The following is a 25,655-nucleotide window of genomic DNA, read 5'->3' on the forward strand; positions in this document are numbered from 1 at the left end:
TATTTAATTCAAAGTTGTGATCCGCAAAGAATGTCAACTCTTGCCTTGGGCTAGTACTTTAAAGCAGAGATATCTATTAGTTTACTTCCCTTGCAATTACACAATAGAGTAGAAAACGAAAACGGTTTAAAACACAATATTATACATTTTTGCACAACAAAATCGTTTAGGATTTATTAATATGTGGTTGATTTACCCCTGAATCACTGGTTCCTATGATTTTGTCAATTTATTTATGGTAAAAATTAACTTTTAACGAGCCGATAATAAAATGAAATACCAGTAAGTATTTTATAGTGCAGATAATACAGTTTTGCTTGTATCAAAATGTCACAATAGAAGCACTTTTGTAATACAGAACACCTGGTAGGATTAGTAAAGATGCAATTATATTGATCTCTTTTTCCTATGCCTAATATAATATATAAGTCAGCATTACATATAAGTCAGTAACTACAATCTAGTGTGCTTGGACAAATGCTTACAAGAAGTTCACAGCTTGAATCTAACAAAACAATTTATTTAAAAGCATAAAATTACAAATTTCGAAATATTTTATTGCCCTAAAAAGTTAAAGAAATGCCATATAAAACAAGGGAATTAATTAAAATAGTCTTAATTTAGTACGGTATAAAAAAGTTATAATACCGTGACGGTGCGTAGCGTGCAAATAGCATTAACAGACGACTTGAAGTTTACAAGCGTGAAAATCTCGAATTACTTTATAAGTACAGTATGTTTTGATGGTAATACTTAAGGTAATTCTGCACATTCGGATCAAAATTTTATCGATTTTTTTGAATGTAGAATTTGATTAAACTCTGATTTTTATGACATGCTAGATTTAGGAGTTAGATGGTTTAAACTATATTATTGTTTATTGTTCGTCTGTTATTACGTAGTTGTATTTCATTTAAGACTGACACACACGTTGGCATAGAGGCTATTTGTAACGAATTGCAGGGGTCCAAGATGGCGGCGCCCTACTAGAATTCGGATGCCTTGACGAAAAGGAAAAATAACATTTAGGAAATTTGTAATAATGAGTGATAATGATTAGTATTTACAATATCAGCATGGTCGCTAACTATCAAAGTACCGTGAAGCAGTCTTGACAGGGAATGTTTTTTATTGATACTTTCATGTCTATTTAAAAATATGTAAACGTGAGGTTAGTATACACTAAACGGATTTAAATCCTCAGTTTCCGTTATATATGTTGATGACTAATCCGAGATCAGGGCCGGATCCAGAATTTTTTTGACAAGGGGTGCACCAGTCTTGAACGAAGACATCAACGCCGAGGCGCAAGGTTTTTGAGAGGGCGCCTTTGCCCGTATTAGGTAGGGGTTCAGGGGTCAGAGGCGGATCAGATTGACTCCCCCTGGAAATTTTTGAAATACATGCATAAAATGGTGGGCTCTTGTGCATTTTATGTCAAAATGTTGAGGTATTGGAGGAGTATGATGCTCCCTTCTTGATTGGGTGGTCAGGGGGATCTCCCCCTGGAAAATTTTAAAATACAGGTATGAAATGGTGCATGCTGGTGCATTTCTGGGTCTAAATTTTGAGGGACATCTTTGGTAAGTACAAGTCACTTCTCGGCCAACGGCGGGGGGGGGGGGGGGGGGGGGGGGGGCACGGGGCCCCTCGGCCGGGCCCTGGATCCGGGCCTGCGAGATGGCGCCGTTATTTTCAAATTGGTTTTTATCCTTTTCCTTTTATATGTTGTATGTTGGTGTTGGGTATTCTCCTTTCAACAACCCCTTCTCTTATACCCTCTCTTTAACTTTGTATGCCGCCACCTTCTTACTTACCTTTTCGCCCTAACCACTTTTACCCTTTCCCATTTTTATCAACTATCATATAATTCAAGCGTACTTGCTCAGAGATATTTAAAGCATATTTGCTTTACAATTTCTAGTAGCAGTTGGTCTGTTTTGCGAAATGTGGCTCGGGCTGTATTTGCTGGGCTTAATACTTCCAGACATGTAGGCTTCTTCTGAACAAATCTGTATTAATATATTTTGTCCTTACATTTCCTTTAAATCCAGTAAATTTCACATGATTATCTTTAAGATATTGGGCGCAAGACCATATCTCAGTAGCCATTCAGTGATTGTTTTACTGGATTGAAACCTTTTTGAAGGCTTCCCAATAATCAATCCTACAAAAATAACAAAGTTGAATCGAATTTTAGAGGTAGTACTAAATTTAATAATTTTTTAGCATGCAATTATCTGTGATGCATAGATTTTAACAACACTTTGTAGATGTATCGGCTTTAGCTAACTTGTTAAACAACAAATAAAAATAGGCTTTCTTTAGGTCATATTTTTGAGATAATAGAAAGGCGAGAATGTCGTCTGCGGCAGTAGTAATTTAACAAACCAAAGCGCCCAAAGCACTGATTGTGACTGCTATTGCTGCTAATCAATTTGAAAAATACTGGAAAGAAAGCAACATCCGAAAAGTTCTTACTGTAAATCAGAAGAACAATCTTTCGGCAAAACCTTCAGCTTTTGTTTCAAAATTAATTATTTCTTTTTAACTGTCATTGTTTACATACACACTGATGAGTAAACACTGTTGCAGTAAGAGTTTATGAGTTTATGAGTTTATTTTACATTTATCAACAGTTGTTTGGTTTCGGTTTTTTAGATACAGGTATTTATCAAATTTGGGAATTATGTCTAAATGTGAGGACAAAACGTGTACTTGTTTATCGTCGCCAATTTTTCACGGGAGATTTAAGTTTAAAATCCAGTCTCTTAGTTTTAAAGTTGATCAAATCTGTTATCCGATGACTTGCAACAGAAAAGCAACTATTAAGGAGGTAGGTTACCTTTATATTTGTATGTGCGCATGTCCAACCGGAAGCTTACGTGACGATTTACGACGACGTTTACGACAAACTTAATGTGTTAAATTATTCATTCTTCTGAAAACAAATCATAGACGTGTCTCCGATCTGACGCTTTATGGTTTAATAATGCAGAAATAATGAATAAATTGCCGCAGAAACGCTTCAAAACAATGTTGCCTTAAAATGACGTCATTGGCGTCATGACGTTACGTGTCAGTTACCGCGCAAAATTAATAGCTTTTATCTTGAAAGTACGTAATTCTGTGCATTTTCTTTATTCAAACTATTTTCAAATAACCATTATTTGCTGACCTATTTTTTATGAGTCTTTTGCTCTGAATAATGATCAATATTTTGCTTCTTTTATGTAGTTATATTGAAATGTAATGCAGAATGTAAGAAAATGGATGATGGTAACCAATGTTATTTGGAATATAGTTGAGTGAGAGGTTACTTGTTACGGCCATTCTCAAATAAAAAATCTAGCAGTTTGATTTGTAATACCTATTTTTCGGGTTCCGTTGATAATTTGTTACTTATATACTAAAACTAAGATCTAAAATTGTTCAAATTTTAGTAGAAAACTGTGGTTTCTTGAATTGAACTGATGTTACCATGGAAACGAAGCCCGTGACCTATGTATCTAAATGTAAAATTCAAAAGCGTTGACACTAGTCTACTTAAGAAACACAGCTTCGGCTTTTTATTTTCATTTCAACAATATCCATGAGAATAATAGTAGCATGCTGAACGATTTTTCCATGAAAAATGCCAGACGAGGGGTACTGCTGTAAGTATTCTAAGCTCTGAAATTTGTTCGAATAAATGCAGATAACACGAAAAATAACTTACGTTAGAAATAATATGTTTTAAAGCTACATCAACTAGAAAGGTAATCTTATTCAATATCATTTTATCAGAAATTACGACAAAAAGCAAGATATAAGCCATTTTAAACATCTCTGTTGCCATGGTTACTTTAAACTTTAAGAAAAACAGGGTACCATGTATAGTGCTTGGTATTTTGCTAATAATATTACCCAAATATTCCATGTTGGTCATTAACAGAATGGCACTGAAGCCGTCGAAAACCCCTATTTTTATTCATAGTTGTTTAAAAATGAGGGAAAATGCGTTACCATGGAAACATGAGCCCCGCGACAAATACATTTTAAGCTTATATTAGAAAGCTAACGTGCATACTATTAAAATTATAGATTATGCTGACTTCTACGGATATCAATGAAACTAAATTACACTGAAAAGTGTTAAATATCCGTATTTTCCTTCTTCTTTCAACATGAAATACCCTTGGAGGGTCATGTTCTTCAAACCTGGATAAAAATTTAACTTGAAGGGACAGAGACAAACGAAACTGAGATTTTAGCAGTTAAAACTTCATATTACACGAAATACAAAAAGATGCTGCGGTTCAACTAATTTGAATTTACCCTTGTAACAAGGTAACCTACCTCCTTAATATCATCGCTGCAGGTTCATGTACAGCTCTTATTCACGAACCTAAAATTGATAAATTGTAAGACGGGCGTTCCTTGGACTGGCTTCGTGCAACATTTTTATTTTGTCATTTTGGGCGACCAGTGGGTTTCCAGTTTTTCTACGTTAGTTACTTGACCTCTAGGACGGTACGTTGATAAGGAACAACTACTAGTAGCCTGGAAAGCCGTTGATAATATTTATGCTTTGTCAGAAGAAATCATACCTAATATCTGTACATTAAAGATCCCACTTAATTTGCGCTAATTAGTGTTAATTGGCATTCATGGAGTTTCTGATATTGTCAATTTGCAGGTAGAAAAAGGTTAGAAATTGTCAGACTGGATTCCCAGGCTAAACTACTAGCTAAATATCATCGCTCCAGTGAGGTGACATGAGGTCATCGTTTGTTCTCGTGACCATAAATTTGCATATATGTATTCATATACTTGTTTGTTTTAAATAAAACGTTGACATTAGTTTATGTAATTTGTAGTTGCCGAATTTACATTAAAATGGTTTCAAGGCATACCTGATAGCACCACTGCATATCTGCACAATGCGAAAATAGTTGAATTTTCTGGAAAGCCTTGAACTATTTTCAGTGTTGTTAGGATGGTCTTAAGAACTGGCAGATATCTCAAATTTAGTACACATTTTGACACTGGTGGCAGTAGCCAACAAAAACAAACTGATTTACAGTTTTAGCGGTATGGAATAAACTTAAATGTACATTTAATTTTGTTAACCGGGTAATCGTTTGGAAGTTGTTTTCAAAGCATCCCTAATTTTAGCTTGGTTGAAACCTAGTGTGCGATTAAAAGAATAAAAGCCTACTTGACTGGCGATGAACCGCGGATTCTGGTTTCTTTTCTGAAATACTCATTCAAATCTAATCCAGATAATGACTATAACAGCCAATATTGCATCAGAAAACAACTATAATGATGCAACTTTACATAGCAAATACCCTGTCCAAATTCAGAGGACTCCATTCTCAAACTTTCACACAGAAATAGTGTTAAAAAGTCAAAATGCATTTTTTTCTAAACTTCAGCATCGTATTATTGAAAAACAGATGAAAAAAGAAATAATCATATAATGATACTACATTGTGCAAATATTTTGGTTTCCGTTTGTAATGCAGTATTGCAAAAAGCAAATAACAGAACCAAATATGTGAATTTATCGCTTTCTTAAATTCCTATTTTCCGAATAAAACTCAACAATTAACTTGTGCCTCTTTATTTATTTATATACAAAACGTTCATCTATTTTCTATCATTTTGAAACAATTCAGATAATCACCCTACCCACTTGTGTTTCCAGTCTGCTCTTCTCAAAGACCTTATCATCGAGTGGTCTTGTCAATATTTTGAGATCGGCTTGAAAATAAATGTTAGAGTATCAGTGGCCTTTTAGAGACCTTGTGTTTGAACTAGCATGAACGTAGTCATTTGTTATCGCTCTTTGTGTTTGCAGTTTCAGATTGGAACAAAAATTAGAATAAGAGTAAAGAACATCATCGAAAATACTACACCGTTAATTGTATAAAATTATCGACTTTTTCATAGATTGATATTCACCGAGCCGAAGCACCTACTTCGATCTATTTTTATTTTCGTACTATTCATAACCCAAGATAAGTTGATATGATATGTACTCATTACTTTTCGAACCGTTTTCAGCCAATCAGAGAAACAATAGAATACAGCCATGTACTATAAGAATATATTAACTTATAACAATAAAAACAACAACAACAACAATGATAACAACATTACCTTTAACAAACTGATAGCACAAAACGTAACCAAGTAGTATACAGTAAGACATTTGAAATTATATTATATAAATTAATTAATTCTAACAATTTTGTATTTAAAACATATAAATCTAAGACCGCTGTGTGAAAGCTTTATGATGTATATAAAGAATATGGATGTTATCATAAACGTAGAAAGCATACCAGACTTGCGGTGAGCCGTTTTATGCAAAATGCTTCCCAGACTTGCCTAGCCTGATATAGATCAATCATTTTGAAATATCCATTAAACATAACTAGGAAAAGTACTTCAACAGACAAACTTTTCATTGATAAATTGATAATGATACTACTAAATCATTTTAGCACAAACATATTTTATGGATTGAAACTGTCATACGTCATCTATTTCTTATCAAGTCATTAATATGTTTGGTCTCCTTTGTAATGATTGTTGTAATGTGAAGAAAATAGTTTCAATATTTCCACGGAAGGGCAATTATTTACTAAATCAAAGAATACACTTTTAAATTTTTATTGCAACAAGGCATATTCTAGAAAACATTCTTACAAGAGAACATGTGATGAGATTAAGACTTATGCTGTACATATAATATTGTTAAAAAGTATTAAATTAACGATGATTGTGTATTATATAAGTTTTTTCTGGTGCTCAACACATTCTGCATCTCTCAAGTTTTACTGGTTGTTGCCCGGACAAAAATGAAGCGCAAAACAGAAAATAAATTGAAATTTTCCAGACCTAATTACACTGCTGGATAGTTAGAATAATGATCCAGATACAGTTCCAGTGATTTGCTCTTTCATTCATTGATATCTGTTTCTGTGATTAGTTTTCAAGTTCCTTTCTGGAGGTCAGGTAAATCGTTGAAAGGTATAAAAGGGAGATAGTTCGAGATTTATTCAAGGCAGAGTTAGAGATTTTCATTTTACAGACATTTGAAGTTCGTTGCCATGGTATCATCTGAGTGTTATAACATCTGCATATCATTAGGCCGGACACGTCTGTATCTAAAACATTCTCTCTGGCTTTATCTCACTCTGTCCCTCTGGTCAGATCGCTCTGTATCTGTACTAGTAGAGGATGAATTTCGCGCCCTATGTGGCTGCGTCTGCTATATGTAAAGCACCTTGTAAAAGCGAATTACAAGACAAATAATAATGCATACAGTAAGAAAAGGGTAGCAACAATATGCAGTATAATATATAAAATATTTTTACTTGATGCATAATTTTCACAAAATTTGGTTTGCTCTTGCATCATGTGTTTCAGTGTTGATGGTGGCGACAAATATATTTTCAAGTTTTTCGTCACTGTCTGAAGATTGCGTTCTGTAACCTTTTCTAGCCAAGAGACACATGATGAACGTCTCCACAACCAGCAATGCATTATACAGACCTGTTCGTGTAGAATAATCAAATTATACTTATAAATTTGTCAACTCTAGAGAATGATATATTTAGTTCTTACATAATAGCTGTTGTTGACCGTGAACATGCAGCACAAGAAAGAGATTATAGGTTTCCGAATTAATCATTTACAATCTGGCTTATGCAAATAGTTAAGATGTATCATAAATACCTTAAGGTACTTCCGCAAATTGAAATTAGAAATTCATGTGAAAAATCAGAATCCTCGAAACAGCTTTCTAAATGCAAGGACACAAAAATATATGATAAAACTTGAAAAGATATATCTGTAGGTAAAATTGCGAGTATGAAAGTTACGTTGAACCCTATATCCACAGTGCTTTGGAAGAAAATGAGTGAACATTTTTGGTGCAAAATTTTACTATCGTATGCATCCTAAATTGCTATAAAATATTTATTTTCAGATCAAAGAAATGCCAAAATAGTGCACACGAGCGCTATTTTCTCAAGAAAATGTCGTTAAACATTCTAATGCGCAAAACACGTGCACAGTTTTTCTAAAATATTTCGCCGCCATGTTTATTTCAAGAAATAAAATATATGATTGTTCTTTTACCTCAGATTTCCTTACTGAAATATATATGCCTCCTTATCAATGGTTAGAGATATCCATTTAGTATAGTTTTGCACTATCCGATCTCCTTAATTTGTTACCGATCCTTTACATTTAAAGAATAAACGCAATGTGTAATGATAGTTTTTCGCTTTACACACCTCTTTTGGACAAGAAAGCCGTTTCACTTAAAATTTGTAAGCATCCGCTGACAAAATATTGATGAAAGATCCGGACTTTTTCTAAAAACAAGTTCGATTTCAATCATTTTCAAAAACTGGAAATATTGCACATTGTGTTGAATTTATAAATAAAACAAAAATCCTCCAAATAAGCCATTTTAGAACTTTTCCGGGAACTTTACGTTTCAGCCGAACAACGCATTTCAAGATGAGACAAAACTGATTTCTCTTTGTAAACAATGTCAAAGTTCACCTGAGGAACATTGCTGGAAAAATAAAAGTGCTTACTTGTTTCAGTTTTACGTCCTGTATAAAACAATCAACTTTCAACTTTAAATGCATATATGTTCTATGATTATTCCAATATAAAAATAAAAACGTCCGATCTTTTCCGTGAGAAATAAAACGAAGCAAATTTAACTATTTGTTTACACTTCAACCATGTGAAATAAAGGCATGTACTATCACGAGACTCCCGTGCATTTTGAACCTCGTGGTGAATAAACTGAATTTACTTTAAAGTATGGTGTCTCAGCTGAGCCAGTTATTTGTTAATTTCAGAGAACATACAATAAAGAAGTGTTTATGAGATCATGCATATGTTCGAATATTTACTAGTTTACTTTATATTAACGATGATAGAAAACAAGTGTGCACTCGGCAAATAGCAAGTCTATTATTTTCAGGTGTATACTGAACACTGATCCCAATGTTCGTAATTTTCAGATAAAGAACTCGTTATCCTTGGTTTTGTAGACAGTCTTAGTACTGGACCGCTGCTTCCGCTGTCAACACCGCAGTGACCACTAATGTAAAGTCAGTGTCCATTTCTATGCCGGAATTTCAATATACATTTATTGTAGGGATAATACACGCTTTTTTGTGTGTGTAGTAACGTCTGCAGAAGCCCGCGGGATTGTTTGTGACCGAGACCGAAGGTCGCTATTCTTGCATAAAAATATATTTCACGACGATTTATGTATTGTTTTCATATGTGATGACTTGACGATTCCGGTACATTTTTTACTTACCATTCCAGTTGTTCTCGGAACCGGTAAACATGTTTTAAATATCCGTATCCAGGGCTCAGAAATAAACATCACTATCAAAAGCACATCCTGAAGGTTTTTAAGCGATTTTTTTATCTCTCATTATTACAATATAAAATTACCGATAATTTTTCATATCAGTTTACAATTTGGCGGACTCGATCACAACTTCAAGAATAATAACTTTACATTCGAGTTATATTGGAGTACGGATGAGTATGAACGTAGTGTCATGTTTCCAAGCTGTTTATATAATTTCTTCAAGAAATTAAATAAAAACATACTGATTGACACATATCAAAATCATAAATATAATACCTAAAAACAAAGAATCGTACAGGTAAACACGCAGTTCTTTAAAATTCACGGTTGTCTACAAAATCTGAATTGACGCAGAGTTAAAATGGGAGTTTAGCGTATTCGTTAGTTACTCAATTTACTGATACAGTAAATCATTCTATGGTTTAGATTGCATATTTAATGCTTCAAGTAGAGGTTTTTATGAAAGAAAAAAGACGTAGATACTAGATGTCAATCTGCGCAGAATTACATATACGTCCCTGGGTAAGCATTTTTAAAAATAAAAATCGAGTATTAACAGCATGTGAATTGCCTTGTTTGCACACGATTTTTCTCCCGTTAATACATGGGCGGATCCAGTGAAAAAAGTAGTTTTTATGCAAGAATATTTGTTTAAATCTATGAAAGTGTGACAAATCATCAGGTTATCTACAATTGTATACAAATTATAATACCTTCTAACATATTTTGTTGCACATTTTTTTCTGCGATTTATTACATGCTGCATAAATTCTCATATTGTATAAAAAGTCGAAAGATCAAAATTGGCAAGTTTACGACGTATGAAACCTCTAAGGAATCATTATACACATCGAACTTGTCCCCGACCAGTATCCGGTAATACTGTGCCCAAATGTTTTAAGATTGTCTAAAATATTTGCATATATCGTGATAACGCAAATATTTCGATTGTTTTTATAACTTATAAATATACAATCACGTATGTGTGAGAAAGTTACGTTAAGTAATTTCGGTAGTTAGCGCAGGAAGTGCCGAAAATTCCATTTCCACAAAATTTTCCGTGAGATAAGCAGCGCGTTAGTACATAAAGTCCACAATAGTAAATTAAAATTTTCTTATACTTGCACAATCCTTGAAAAGAATTTTGGATCGTTGCAAATCTTGTTCACATTAAGTCTGAGACTTCTCTTACAATTTTAGGCAGTTTGGTACACCATACATAGAAAAATCATTGTCCGCACATTGCACTACTTTTATGTATGCTGAAAATAGCAATATGTATAGATTTATTTTTGTTTTAATACATGAGGTGGTCAGATTTGAAAACAGATTTTGTACTAAGTTTAGTTCTATTCGGTAAGACAATTCTCCTATGCACTAATTGATACTTTGAACTAACTTTTGCCATTCATGAATTTTAATAAAGTATTTGAAAGGATTTTATAAATCTAATCAACAAAAATTGGAAAAATACAGTAAAATACTTCTTTGTTTATTTCCAACAATTATATTATTAACTTTTATACAGCTACTTTTACTTCGATCTTGCAAACTGAGCATTTTTGTATCTGAACAGCTGCATTTGAAAGCTTTTGTTACAATTTCACACACAATGAAAGTCACTTATTCAGATGGAGTTACTTAAAAGCCCTCAGCAACTGTTCAATTATGTTTATAGACAAAAAACTTACATGAGAACTGAACATTACTTATTCTGTGTAACAGGACCAACATTTTAATACAGGTGGATAAAACTGTTCAAGAGCCGTGGGCAAGTGAAAAAGATAAATACATTTAAACCCTTGCATAATGTATGTGTTTTAAATATTATATGTAATATATAATTGCAACAATACATTACTAATCTAACATAATATAATTAATCATCAATTGTTACCTAATATACTCTTACTTACATATTTAATGATTATTTTGTTAAAAAGGATCTTAAGCGAGCATTGAGGGGAATCTAGTTTGGTTTGATCCCAAAAACTTTCTTACAGATTTATCAACTATCACAACAGTCTTAAGTGCCATATTGCGGCTGTAAAACTCTCCTCGTATTTGTTCAAAACTTTATGCAACTAAATGTAACGTCATGAACATTAAGACGATTAGCGTATGTCACTAATATTTCTATAGCGAGTACAGTCCTAATTCAGAACAATTTTGATAGAATTACCAATGTTTTGTACAGTTATGCCGTTATATGAGCGGCGTATAACAAATTTTACCACAAGTATTTTTCAATCAGTAAGTAAAATAAACAAAGAACAAAAAAAATTATTTGCTTTTTTTTAAGTACAGCTTTTTATACTTTGACAAAGCTTTGTACTACCTTTTAGATTTCAGAAGTAACATTTATCTTACCCTGACCATAGTAATAGGGACACTGAAAGAATAGGTAGCTGGAGGATTGTTGGACTGGGCCCCGTGAATTTTATAACATTAAAGCTTTTGAAGGCAAAACATAAAATTGACCCTCATCGCTAACATTGTTTGTTTTAAAACATACTTCAATTTGATAACTTAATAAAAACTCCACTAATAGACATAAGAAAGACATAGTTAATTTGCTTCTATTATAAAGGTAGAAACAAATCCTCGACATTGAATTTTGACTATAAATATAAAACTCGCAACTATAGACAGGACAAACAAACGTTATTTCTCTTATTGAAAAGGTGAAACAATCGATCAATTTGACGATAGCCCCACCCCACTCGCACATTTTGTTGACCTCCCCACCCGTAGGTAAAGGAAAATAAAGAAAACCCCGGTCCTATGCATGCATTTTCTTGCAAGGTTTATTTTACACTCATTTAAGTTTATAATGATATCATTACAGCCATGGAGAGAATTTACTTACTTTCACCTCTGACCCGAGACCCTCGCGAGCCAATGCATTCTGGGATATCTCTCTCTGCGAGTATGCTAAAAACAAGTCGCTGTAATTCGACGAGAATTATAACTACTTGTAGTGATATGAACTTCAGTGTCAGATGATAGTGTTTTAGGTGCAGCCGAGACGCCCCGAATATCACAATCAGGCCATACATTGACAACAACGTGCTGATAGTGGAAACAACGGTGATATAAACATACGGTTCGTCAACGCTCTGGAAAACAAATTCACTGATCGTAAGTAAAATAACAGCCATAGGTGCTACAGACCATTGTGTATGCATTTATGTGCAAAATAATAAGATAGATAAAATTGTACAGCTATTAACCTTTACCCTGCTAAATTTCTAAAATGGACTGCTCCATCATTCAATTTGGACAGTACCACTTATTCAAAGGGAGTTCACAGAAAATTGACTGACTGAATAGTAAACAGTGCAGAAAAGAAAGCTGCAAGGATGAGTATAAACAATTACAACCACTTTTTTACTTTTTTCAGTTGTGAACTGAAATATTAATTGATCATATTATTTCAAACAGTGGAAGTTTCATTTTATAATTTTCACAGAATAACACTTGAACGGACATTTGTTTCTTTCAATGTAAGATAGAGATATTTTTCTGAGTGATCACAAGATTGAAGTTTTCTAGTGTGCATAACCACGAGTGGAAATGTGTGGAAGTGAATGTCATTTTGACATTACTTGTGAAATAAACACATTTCCATTATATTTCATGTTTCCACTGAAGTTTACATTTTTTTCAGTTTCTTACAAATGAAAGTACCTGACACCTTAAAGGTAGAGACTTACCCTAAGCCTTTTTTACACAAGGGAAACAATCCGTTTATATAGTGAAATTGTTGTGTGAACACCGTTGTTTAATCCTAATCCTGCCCATGTTATATCAGTGCAAAGGAAAAGTAACCTTTCTATGATAAATGCTATGTATGATTACACAGTTATACATCTAACAGTCTTGAAATTGATTTTTCCGATTTTCTCATATTTCTAGATAGTTTTCCCATACTTTGACGCATATGTATAGGTAGTTGAGATTGTTCTCTTTCCAGCAGTAGCCTTTTCAACATATTTCACCTTGTGAAATTCTGAGGGTTTTGACTTTTTAAAAAAATCGTCTGTATGTTGACAAATTTCACGACAAAAAATGTCCTACTTTCCCCAGGGCAATTAATTATTTGATCTTTACATAGTTTTGTATTCAGGTTGCAAATCCATGTGGCAAGTATGCATGCTTTTTTCATGATTAGAGGTAAAAAGTGCATAGTTTGCATGAGGTTCTAGGTCAATAGTCACCTAAGCCTATCATAAAGTCTTTGCAGTGTTGTCTCCATTTTTTCCAAATATTTCATCCAGGATCATTTTTCAGCTTAAATAACTCTTTTTCAGGAAATGATATTTTAATATTTTTTCAGTCGTTATATTTTGATGCAGTTAACTACAGATATATTTAATATAGATAGTTCCTACTTGAAGTTTGTATTTTCAGTTACAATGCCTACGTGACCTTTCACTTTAATTTACTGTTTTGATTGTTATAGTCGTAAATTCGTGCATAAACATACACCAGTATAAATATAATTAGCAACAAAACATATAGGTATACATTCCAACCAATGATTATGTAAAAGACAAACAAGAGGGACAAGATGGCCCTAGTTCGCTCACCTGTGTAACACGCCATAACAGTGTAAACATGTTTTACCTAGTGATTTCATGGAGACAAATTTTCTGACCAATTTTGATTAAGACTGGACCAAAAAACGTGGCCTCTTGAGTGTAAAGAAGCATTTTCTTTGATTTGACCAAGTTACCTAGTTTTTTACCTAACCCAGATGCGAACTTGTCCAAAATTTCATGAAAAACATTCTGACAAAGTTTCGGGAAGATTGGAGCAACAAAGTGGCCTCTTGAGCGTATACAAGCTTTTCTTATGATTTGACCTAGTGACCTAGTTTTTGACCCCACGTGACATAGATTTGAAATCATCCAAGACTTCATGATAACAAACATTCTGACCAAATGTTATGAAGATAGAATCAAAAATGTCCCCCCACCCCTAGGCTGTAAACAAGCTTATTCTTTGATTTGATCTGGTGACCTAGTTTTTGACCCCACATGACCCAGATAAAATTCGTGCTATATTTCATGCAGACAAACATTCTGACCAAGTTTCATGCATATCAAATGAAAAAGAGTTGATTTGACTTGATGACCTAGTTTCTGACCCCATATGACCAAGTTTCAAACTTGGCCTAGAAATCATCAAGATAAACATTTTTACCAAGTGTCAAGAAGATAGGGTCATAAATGTGGCCTCTAGGTTGTTAACAAGCTTTTCCTTTGATTTGACCCGATGACCTAGTTTTTGACCCGACATGATCAAGTTTCGATCCAGGCCTAGAGATCATCAAGATAATCATTCTATGCAAGTTTGTATTAAATCAAAGTATAAATGAAACCTCTATATGGCTGAAAGGGCCAAAATAGAAAATTTTGCTCCTTTCAGGGACAGCAACTCTAGAACCCATGACGGAATCTAGCCGGTTTTCGAAAGGAACCGAGATCTTATTGTGACTTAAGTTGTGTGTAAGTGGGGTTAAAATCAAATATAAAATGTCACTTCTATTGTATTCACAAGGTAAAAATGATCAAATTTTGGCTCTTTCAGGGGTAAATCAGGGGCCGTAACTCCGGAACTTATGATTGGATCTGACAGTAGTATTATGAAATCCAAGATTTATTGTTGTTGAAGATATTTTGCAGTTTGTATCAAATCAAACCGTAAATGATGTCCCTATATGGCTTCAAAAGCCAAAATAGCAATAGCAGCCCTTTAAAGGGCCATAACTCTGCAGACTATGATAGGATCTGGCCAGTTTTCGAAAGGAACCAAGATATAATGCCAATTCAAGTTGTGTGGAAGTTTGTTTAAAGTTGATTGCAAAATGTGGTCTCTATCCTGTTCCCAAGCCAAAAATAGCAAATTTTGGCCCTTTAAGGGGCCATAAATCTAGAACCCATGATGGGATCTGGACAGTTTTTGAAAGGAACCGAGACATTATGCCAATACAACTTGTGTGCAAGTCTTTTTAAAGCTGATTACAAAATGTGGTCTCTATCGTGTTCACAAGCCAAAAATGGCAAATATATGCCCTTTAAGGGGCCATAACTTTGCAACCTATGACGGAATCTAGCCAGTTTTCGACAGGAACCGAGATATTATGCCAATACAACTTGTGTGCAAGTCTTTTTAAAGCTGATCACAAAATGTGGTCTCTATCGTGTTCACAAGCCAAAAATGGCAAACTCTGGCCCTTTAAGGGGCTATAACTCTGGAACCAATGATGAGATCTGGCCAGGTTTCGAAAGGAATCGAAATACCATGCCCATACAAGATGTGTGCAAGTTTGATTAAAATCAAATACAAAATGTGGTCTCCATCGTATTCACAAGGAAATTGAACGGACGGACAAAGGGCGATCACAAAAACTCTACCTGTCACTATGTGACAGGTAAGCTAAAAACTCATAGAATTATGTAACTTTTCTCTACATGGTTTTGTATATGTCATTGTCCGAAGCACATGTGCGAGTAAAATACGTATGATTATAATAGAAGCATTGAAAGGGAGCATTTGATTGTTTTACATGTAAAATCAACATATAACACAAGATATTAATCATATTATATTTTAAATCGTAACTATCCTTCGCGTGGAAATATTGCATCTTGTGTACAGTAGGTGAAAGCTATAATTTTTATCTTTCACTGAAATAAACAAACAACAAATATCATCCATAAAAATGACAGGACGCTGAAAAAGACTGACTGAAATGACAGTTTATAATTATACATCACTTACAACTTTAACATTATATCTCCCATCGGTCCACAATACAGCAGCAATGAACAACACTACAGGGCGAACAACCATCACCTGCATGGCGAGTACTTCAAACATCTTTAATGACTTGCTGAAAGGAAACAAGTTTTGAAAGCATTTCAAACATCAATATATTAAATTTAAAGGCGCTCGCTACAGTTTTTCTGGACGGGTCGATATTTACCCCAACACCGTGCCAATTTGGTTGTGTTTCTAACCGATGTAGCTCACTGCAGAGTTGGAGCGGTCTTCTGCGCATGCCCGGAAGAGATTATCTAATGTCGCGTACGGCAAAAATTCGCAAATTATTGTATGTTCGCATGCATTTAATGTACAATATGTATAATATACTGACTAAAGATTTGGGTAAGCATCACCATGGTTACAAAATATATACATTTAAAGTACTTTTAGTTCAAATTGCTTCAATCCGACATATACTGGAGTCTGTAATTTATACCGGCGCTCCAACTCTGCATTGAGTCACAGCTGTTTTTAATCCCGTACCGTACCCATACCGTACATCCGTATTCGTAAATTATAGGTTTTGTTCGGAGAAAGGCGGAAACTTTCATCGTTCTATGACATCAAAATGCTTCAGAAACACTGAAAGAGTATTTCGTACCAACTTGCGTTGTATAAATGCCCGCCACACCCTACCTCGTTGTAATTTGATTTAAGCGAAATCTAATATGGTGACATATCAATTTTCTTTTTGTTTTAGATTAGGTAGACATAACCAAAGGTATGTGCAGAGTTTGATTAAATTCTATTATGTGAAACGTGATAAAATAGCAGAAGTACCAACTTAAAATTGACAAAAATATGCAAAAATAGCCCTTGGGTCTGCTGAGCAAGTATTCCTTTCTTTACTAAATCATTTTCTTTTGATTTCTCTGAGCATGTTTCAGAAAGATATATTGTTTTCCGTTAAAAAAATGCTTAAATATCAAATTTATGCTGATTATTGTACTTTACTGAAATATATTTTAGGATTATAGAAATTTTGAAAAATGTTAAAAATAGCACCATATCTAGGGACAAATTAAACTAAAACATAGCTGGTGACCTAGTATTTTTATTTCAATTTTCAATACATCATAACATGATCTTTTAATACCAAACATTTCATCAAAATCTATTATTTAGAAAAAAAATTACGAAACTGTAGCGAGCGACCTTAACAAGAGAAATAATAATGTTTTCTTAATAGTTGTGTTTTAAAATCTTTAAATTTCTCTGCTCTTGGGCAACTACCATCACACCACTAAGAATTACAACTTCCCAAAACGACGACAACTAATGCGAACTCCGCACAATTTACCAACACATAACAGCAGACTACTGAAATTGAGTCTTCTACTCTCTGAGTAATTTTAAAACATTTTGAAATGCTACTGAAATGACAACTGAAACACAAATACATTGTAATTCATGTTTCTAATGAATTCCTTAACGTCTTACGTGACAAAGTATAAAGGTACCTGAAAATAAATACACTACGTACCAATTTACAACTGACATGAACTGTGGACTTAATATAACTGTGTCCTGTAAGCATAAAAGCTTATTTGATTCCTGAAGCTTATCTACTATTTAAGGTGCGAAATACTTCCAGTGCGCCATACTGACTTGCAATACTTTACTGCAATGAAATAGTAAAGGAAATATAAATAAGCCCCCATTAGGCTACTGTCTTCTGAACAACACAAGGAAACTAGAACATAAAGTAATCTCTTGTTAACAGATTTAATCGCTATGGAGATTACTTATATTTCAAAGCTTATGCATTCCAACTTTAAAGTTTGATAGGCTCTTGTGCAAAGTGTACACATCAACCGTATAAGCGTTCTGGATTTTAGCAACAACATAAGCAACAACATAAGCAAAACCTATGCAGCGGGTAGTTGTTGGCCCAGTCTACTTTACAAATACTGTATAAAGTGCACTTTAGTCACACTGACCGTGTTAATTTAATAGGCTTTAGTATACAGAATAGGAAACAGCAGCATGGCGGAGTAGCAAGAGCCACCTTGTCGTTTGCTAATGTTTCAATCATCTTGTCTGGTCCTCCATAACATTCAATCGTCATCATGATAAAGATATATATACAAAACGATATGTAGCTGAAATAAAAATATATGGCAGATTTTACATATTGTAACAAGTGAATGTAATTCAAACTTAAATTCAGGTGCTATCTCATTTTTATGCTGCCAATAAAATGGAAAATAATGTGAACAGCCTCAAAACACTTTACGATAACCAAAATTACAATAAAAATGTCAACGTTCACGCTTTCATTTAAAACTAATATTCCGTGAACAATAGTCATCAAAAATAGCATATTCGATAGGTAAAAATGATGTATTACATTTAACACTACACTTACCATGCCGTTATTAGAGCCATTAGAGTAAAACTTGTAGGAACCATCACAGCAATAAGGGACATTATGCAAATGACCTGTCAAAAACGTCACACCAAAACAGATTTTATGTGACGAATATGTGTTTTATAATCAGTTTTCAATAATAAAACAAGAGGGTCATGATGACCCTATATCGCTCACCTGTTACACTTGGCCTTGGAATCATCAAGATACACATTCTGAACAAGTTTCAAGAAGATAGGGTCATAATTGTGGCCTCTACAGTGGTAACAAGCTTTTCCTTTGATTTGAGTGGTGACATAGTTTTTTTACCCCACATGACCCACTTTCCAACTTGGCCTAGGAATCATCAAGATAAACATTCTAATCAAGTTTCATGAAGATATGGTCATAAATGTGGCCTCTAGAGTGTTAACAAGCTTTTCCTTTGATTTGAGCGGGTGACCCAGTCTCAAAATTGGCTAGGAATTTTCAGCATAAATATTCTTACGGAGTTTCTTGAAGACAGGGTCATAATTTTGGTCTCTAGGATGTTAACAAGCTTTTCTTTTGATTTAACCTGGTGACCAAGTTTTTCACCCCACATGACCAAGTTTCTATCTTGGCCTAGAGATCATCAAGATAAACATTCTTTGCAAGTTTGTATCAAATAAAATCATAAATGAAACATCTATATGACTGAAAGGGCCAAAAATAGAAAATTTTGCCCCTTTCAAGGGCAGTGACGCTTGAACCAACTAAGTAATCTAGCAGGTTTCTGAAGGAACCGAGATCTTATTGTGATTTAAGGTATGTGTAAGTGTGGTTAAAATCGAATGTAAAATGTCACAGTCTTCCATTTTGTACATAAGGTAAAAATTAACAAATTTTGGCTCTTTCAAGAGTCAGTCAAGGGTCGTAATCCCGGAACCTATAATTGGATCTGACGGATTCATCATGGAATCCAAGATCTGTTATTTTTAGAGATATTTTGCAAGTTTGTATTAAATAAAACTATAAATGAAGTCTCCATATGGCTGCAAAAGCCAAAATAGCAAATTTTGGCTCTTTAAGGGGCCATAACTCTATAGAACCCATGATGTGATCGTATCAGTTTTCGAAAGAAACTGAAGTATTATGTCAATAGAGGTTGTGTGTAAGCTTGATTAAAATCGATTGCAAAATGTGGTCTCTATCGTGTTCACAAGAAATTGCGGACGGACGACGGACGCCGACGCCGACGAACAACGGGCGATCACAAAAGCTCACCTTGCCACTACATGACAGGTGAACTAAAAACATAATATAAGTATCAATCTTAATTTTAATTAATCATATATACATTTGTGACAAGTATCTGAACTGTTCACATTTCTTAATGAAAACTAGAACAAAGCAAAATGGAGTATCAATGAGCCGAAAGCGGGTGCAACGAACAAGTTATACCGTAACCATTTCAGGCTTGCCGAAACGGTCACAGTTTTTAAGGCAATAAAGCCTTTTATAAAACAAAAAAGCAAAAGCGATACAGGAACGAGCTATATATTAAGTAATTGTTGCCGTAATTCAAAAGCTCGAGAGTCTTGATATGGCATTGTGACAGAATACTATTCTGTTGACAGAGTTGTATTTCATTTATGTTGATAGAGTTGTATTTAATTTAATTAACAAGAAAATAACCACATTAAAAGTCCACCAGGAAAAGCCACATTTCCAGTGGGCAGCCACCAACACAAGAAGTCTCTTTATGACGGTCGATGACACCTACAACATTTCAGCGAAAAGTTAAAGAACTGCTTTTTTTGAGAAATAAAATCCCCTTTGGAATATTTTTTTCTCTTTTGAGCAATATATCTCGAAAGGTAAATACCAAATTTCACCTTTTTATCTGAGCGACAAACAAAAGATGATAATAGTGTTTTTATAAAATCTACAGCTTCTTTGCTGCACGCCAGCTGCTAGCATTCTGCCAAACATTGCGACCAAAACCTACGTCAACAAAATATCTACTTCCTGCGATCAGTTTTCAATTAATTTTCATTAAAAGTCTTTTTGTGCTAATTATTGTAGACAAATTATACTTTCTCACTTCTCTTCATTAATATCATCATTCCATCATTGATTCGACTTACAACAAAAACAGCAATACACATAAATTATTTGAAGGCTTTATTTAGAAACAGTAATTTACTGAAACAAAACATACAAATTTCACCTCATTTATTTAAGATGTTTCGTTTTTGTGGGTAGTATTGTATATGGCCTTATGGAATTTGTAAGTTTCGGCAGTTTACATAAAACGGTTTAGGAAAATGATTCAAGCAATTTATTTGTCTATTTAATTTTTATGCGATGCATTACGCATGTGAAACTGGTGAATATAATTTAAAGCTGTATCCCAAATAAAATTAAATGGACCAAGTTATGACTATTTTTCTCATGGGTTGTCATCTGGCTTTATCATTCTTTAGATTTTATTGGGAACTTGCCCGTGTTTCAGTCAATGATTGACACCAGATATGCCTTAATGCACATTGTCAAAATCGGACAATAGTATCGTAGTAGTATTTAAGATTAAATACATGCCGATCATTTTATCAGTGCTACAAAATCAATTCGCTTGACAAGGGCAGACCAGACCAGAACAGGCTTTTTAGAGCATGTCGTAGCAGGGTATAAATTAAAATTACCGGGTAAAGTCCAAGCAGAACTGTAATCTTCCATGCTCGTTGGTCGCCTGTTTGATAATGTTTATGGATGAAAAATAACTCCTCAACGTAGATTGCTATGCTTGAAATTGCCAGCACGCTTGCTATTGCTAGAGATACGATGGTTGGGACATCCTCGGATATTTCTAAAATATTAAGACAAATCATTTACTAGAACTGTGAAAGTATGTTCATGTTATAGACAGAATAAATCACAGTGAATTAGCATTGATCTTGTAATCTTCAATGGCTAGACTATCAACGGTAACATACCAATTTTTTGCTGACTGGACACGAATGTCAACCACTTCTTCAAGATCAGTGCCAAGTAATCGACACGATACATTGAACACACCAGACAGCTATAATGTTTTAGATACCTGTACTATGGTATTCATTTCGTAAGATGTCATGTTATACCTTTATATGAAAGTCTAACCCCATTCAGATTTTGTTCGTTTACATTTTATTCAATGAGGAAAATGGCGTCTACCCGATGTTGAGAGGACAGGACGTAGAAGATTGGCGTGTTTAAGCAAATCTGGTACAGTAACTTTAAAAAGAAAACCTTGAAAGTACAATATTTTTAGTTTTACTGGTATTTTAGAAAACACTTATTTTAAAACTTAGGGATATTCTTTACGACGATTGGCGATTTACCGTACAAGATTTATCATCTAAATCCAATTTATCGTTTTCAACTGTACAAAGATTAAAAAAAACTGACGTACACGTGAACAAAATCAGCGCTCAACTGGCGTCTAGATTACTTTAAAGGGAGAAAAAAAAACCGCGTAAATGTATCTCCTTTTTTGCATGATTTGAAGCCGAATATGATGTTTTTGCGAACCGAATTGATAACGACGAACCATACCTGCTATAGCACTACGACCGAGAGACAAAGGCACAGTCGTCAGTATGGAAAACATCCATGTTCCGAATACCCGTAACTGAAGTTACAACATTTTATGTCTTTTATTCATTGCAACATATGTACGTATATATGTAGTTTTCTATATGCAATAGAGAACTGAATATACTTTCTCAACCCGCATATCCAATATAAATATTACTTACCACTATAAAATACATCAGTTGTTGGGAATTCATCTGAACACTTGTCCATGTTCATCTGTGTCCCTTCTCATGCAGTCGTTTCAATTACGTTCACTTCGTTATTTAAGGTGTCAATAAAATAAAATTATTTATGAATTTATTTCATCCGATTTGCATGCTCTTATTCTATCTACATTATTCAAAATAAACGTAAAATAAACTCAAAATAACAATATATAAGACACGATTTACTACGCAGGTATTATATATCATATTAAATCTAAATTAGTTAACAACTGGGTTCGTATTTCGAATTCACCGTCAAACATCACTTGTTTGTGTAGAAACTACATTGCTTTTAAGCCATTTTCTGTAACGCAATTATGACATTTTACTTTACAGGCTATATCAATTTACATATTGTCGTGTAACTGATCTTTTGATATTATTTTTTGAACTTTTTATGTTATTATGTTTTGCAGTTTATGTAATAATCGTTACTGACTGTAATACTGTTAGACTGCACCTAATAATAACAAATTATTAACACATTTTGCAGAACGACTTGACACCATGGAGTTCTTATACGGTTAAGCAGCCAGCTAAAATAGTCTTCAAATATTATCGAGAGCTGCTTTAAAATGCCATTTTCTTAACTCGGATGTTTGAAGTTCTCCACATTCAGTGGCTAAACGTAAAGATATAATGGCATTACACTTAAGTTTGAAAGGGAATGAACGGGGAATGAACGCTTATCTTAATTCCTTTTTCTACACCTTTTGTTCTAAAATCGCGTTACCGCATGTTTATAGTTCCTGTTACAACAGAATCCTTCGGAATACGTTAGTGTTCTCGCCCAAACACGCTCTTGCACCAACCAATTCCTCAGAATTCTGCATTCACAAATTTTCCGCAAAGTGGTGCAGAGTTATGCAAAATTGAAGTAGAAAACAAGACGTCATGCCTTTTAGACCACCTTCCATTTTTCTTATCTTCTTTAACAATTTAATGTTTTGTTTACTATTTGCTTAATAAGTCTAATGGTTTATAGAGTGAAAATGTCTTTATTCGGAAACAGACATTGTTAAAACAGAGGATCAGGGCAAGGTTTCCAAAGAATAGGATTAATCTTGATATTTATTCCACATCAGTTAATGAAACTATGTAATTTTATCAGCACACTATCGCGCCTTCATAACTCCAGATTAATTTAATAGTGAGGGTTCATATTAATGCAGACACTTGTTCGATGATAGTATTGATAGTAGAAATTAGGAGCAAAGCAACTCTGGTGAATTTTGACTTAAACTCCCCCTTTCTGAAATTATTTAATGCAGGGGAAGAAAAGAGTCTTTTGGCCTGAACATGTAGCTATGCTACAGGCTTCATATCCTTACACACTGTATGGCTTATCAAACGCAAAAGTATGCAAAACTGCAAGATACAAATTAACCTTGATGATATAACAATCAGTTTTAGGTAAAACAACTATAATGAATTGCATGAATCAGTGTAGACCTCGTGCAAGCTAAAAGCAGTCTTTTCTAAGATATACAAAATTAAGATCGCATGGGTAGAGAAATTTAGAAGCCCAGGAACTGATTTTAGAAAATAAAATATTGATATTTAATTAGGTTTGTATAAATATTCAACATATCAAGTTTATGTGTTATTGTGTATTTTGTCTATGATACCCTCCCTCCCCTCTAGTGCTCTACTGGCGCCTTTCGTTACAATATATATCATTCTAAAATTTAATGGTCTTTTGAAGTATCTTAGGGTAATGTCTATTGTTTTCTTTTTTTAACGTAATGAATACAGTTGTTCTTGAGATATGTCACATCCATACAGGGGCAATGTGTTCAATTTGTTATTAACAAAAATATAGTTTGTAAAATATGTATGGTAGATGATTTCATCGGCCTGGATTAATAATATCTGTCATGTGTTTACGAATCGGATAGAAATATCCGTCCAGAGGGCACCTGCGCACTGGCTAGCCGAGATACCCACAGGTGCACAGATGCACAGGTGGCCGATATTTTTTCTTGCATATTGTATACATATAAGCATTTTATTCTGACAGATTATTTTTTTGCATACCGTATTTTACAAAAAATAAAATAAAAAAAGCAAATAGAAATGCACTCTTTCTTGTAGTAGAGTATGTATACAAAGCACGGGAAATTAACGTCCGTAACCAGAAGTGACGTCGTGACGTTTCAGTGACGCACAATAACAAAGTTCCCCTTTAGTTTTATCGTTTTTAGCGTAACGGTATGTTCTTACCGTAAAATAACGTATTTTGAATCGGGAAATATTCTATAAGGAACGGAGAGAAACTATCAAGGTAACTGACTTTTTTCGAAAATTATATATTCAAAGCATGAATCGCTAGTTGTCATAACAGCACGAGAGTCATCTGGCATGTGGGGTGCCAGATGGGTTTTGCCGGCATGGGTAAAATCACTGGAAACGCCAGTGCGGTGTGCAAGAAAACACACTGCCAGCGAAACAGAAATTACAGCTGAAAGCATATTGGAATATTAAATTTATAAAAGACGGTAAAAATGTCCGTAATTATTACAGTAATGGAATGTTACGAATACTGGACATATTTCATGTACCTGGTGACGAAATATTGCCCAAATACCTAAGAGAAAGTAGGAACAAACAATTCTATCTGACGGACCTATTTTGCAGTAAATGCTGCAAAAGAAAGACAGAAAACACTGACACATGTTAAAAAGTTTCATTCTTCAAAAGTTTCTTCTTCATTTCCGCAAAATGTCTAGATAATTACCTGACCGTGTATATACAGCTCTGATATTACAAAAATGAAGAAAATTGTAATATTATTCCGCTTTGAAGTTTCTGAATTCCCAGAGTAAAGGTTCAGTTTAGTTCAAATAAAATTCCTTTTAGGAAGAACTTTAAAATTCAGACGATTCAGATAAGATTTTCTTAGTTACAGCAAGTACAAAGGCATAAACATGAATCAAAAGAACTTTTATTGATTTTAATCTAGAAATCTACATTGCCTTCATGTACTTATTTCAAATAATTGTCGGCGAGGATTACTTCTGACTCACTCGTGAACCATGCTGTTCCAATAAAGTGGAAAAAAAGCAAGACTGAATATTCAACAGGGAAAACCACGCTCATAAAAACGCAGTCCCTCTAATAGAAGTTTACATCATAGCGAATTATTTTGCCCAAAAGGGATGGCCTGTTGATAAACTATGATTTATGATCATAATTTGAGTTATAAAGTTGTGTCTTGCAAACATCCACAAAATATTTG

The 25,655-nt window shown here is 33.9% G+C and overlaps 1 protein-coding gene across 2 annotated transcripts; it reads right to left on the reverse strand.

Annotated features, from left to right (window-relative positions):
• Positions 1–5,354: 5,354 nt before the first annotated feature.
• LOC123523562 (organic solute transporter subunit alpha-like) lies at positions 5,355–22,593 on the reverse strand. Of its 2 annotated transcripts, none has more exons than XM_053538268.1 (7): positions 22,373–22,593; positions 21,278–21,441; positions 18,609–18,682; positions 18,181–18,342; positions 16,196–16,307; positions 12,276–12,525; positions 5,355–7,279 (listed from the first exon to the last, which is right to left on the reverse strand). In XM_053538268.1, exons 1-7 carry the CDS (start codon positions 22,425–22,427, stop codon positions 7,248–7,250), a joined length of 849 nt encoding a protein of 282 aa, XP_053394243.1. In that variant the 5' UTR covers positions 22,428–22,593; the 3' UTR covers positions 5,355–7,247. The 2 variants fall into 2 exon arrangements, with proteins under 2 accessions (XP_053394243.1, XP_045157160.2); XM_045301225.2 differs by having other exon boundaries at positions 5,359–7,548.
• Between the last annotated feature and the right edge of the window lie 3,062 nt (positions 22,594–25,655).

This window comes from Mercenaria mercenaria, chromosome 3 (assembly GCF_021730395.1).
Source record: "Mercenaria mercenaria strain notata chromosome 3, MADL_Memer_1, whole genome shotgun sequence".
NCBI lineage: Eukaryota > Metazoa > Mollusca > Bivalvia > Venerida > Veneridae > Mercenaria > Mercenaria mercenaria.

What these genes read in the sequence shown, in the direction of transcription:
- LOC123523562 (XM_045301225.2), bottom strand. Translation starts at nt 22,427, where the DNA reads ATGAACATGGACAAGTGTTCAGATGAATTCCCAACAACTGATGTATTT. An exon ending in AAGCCTATTAAATTAACACG is followed by an intron (nt 16,308 to 18,180) that starts GTCAGTGTGACT and finishes GTTTCCTTTCAG; the next exon opens with CAAGTCATTAAAGATGTTTG. An exon ending in GTCTCGGGTCAGAGGTGAAA is followed by an intron (nt 7,549 to 12,275) that starts GTAAGTAAATTC and finishes CTACACGAACAG; the next exon opens with GTCTGTATAATGCATTGCTG.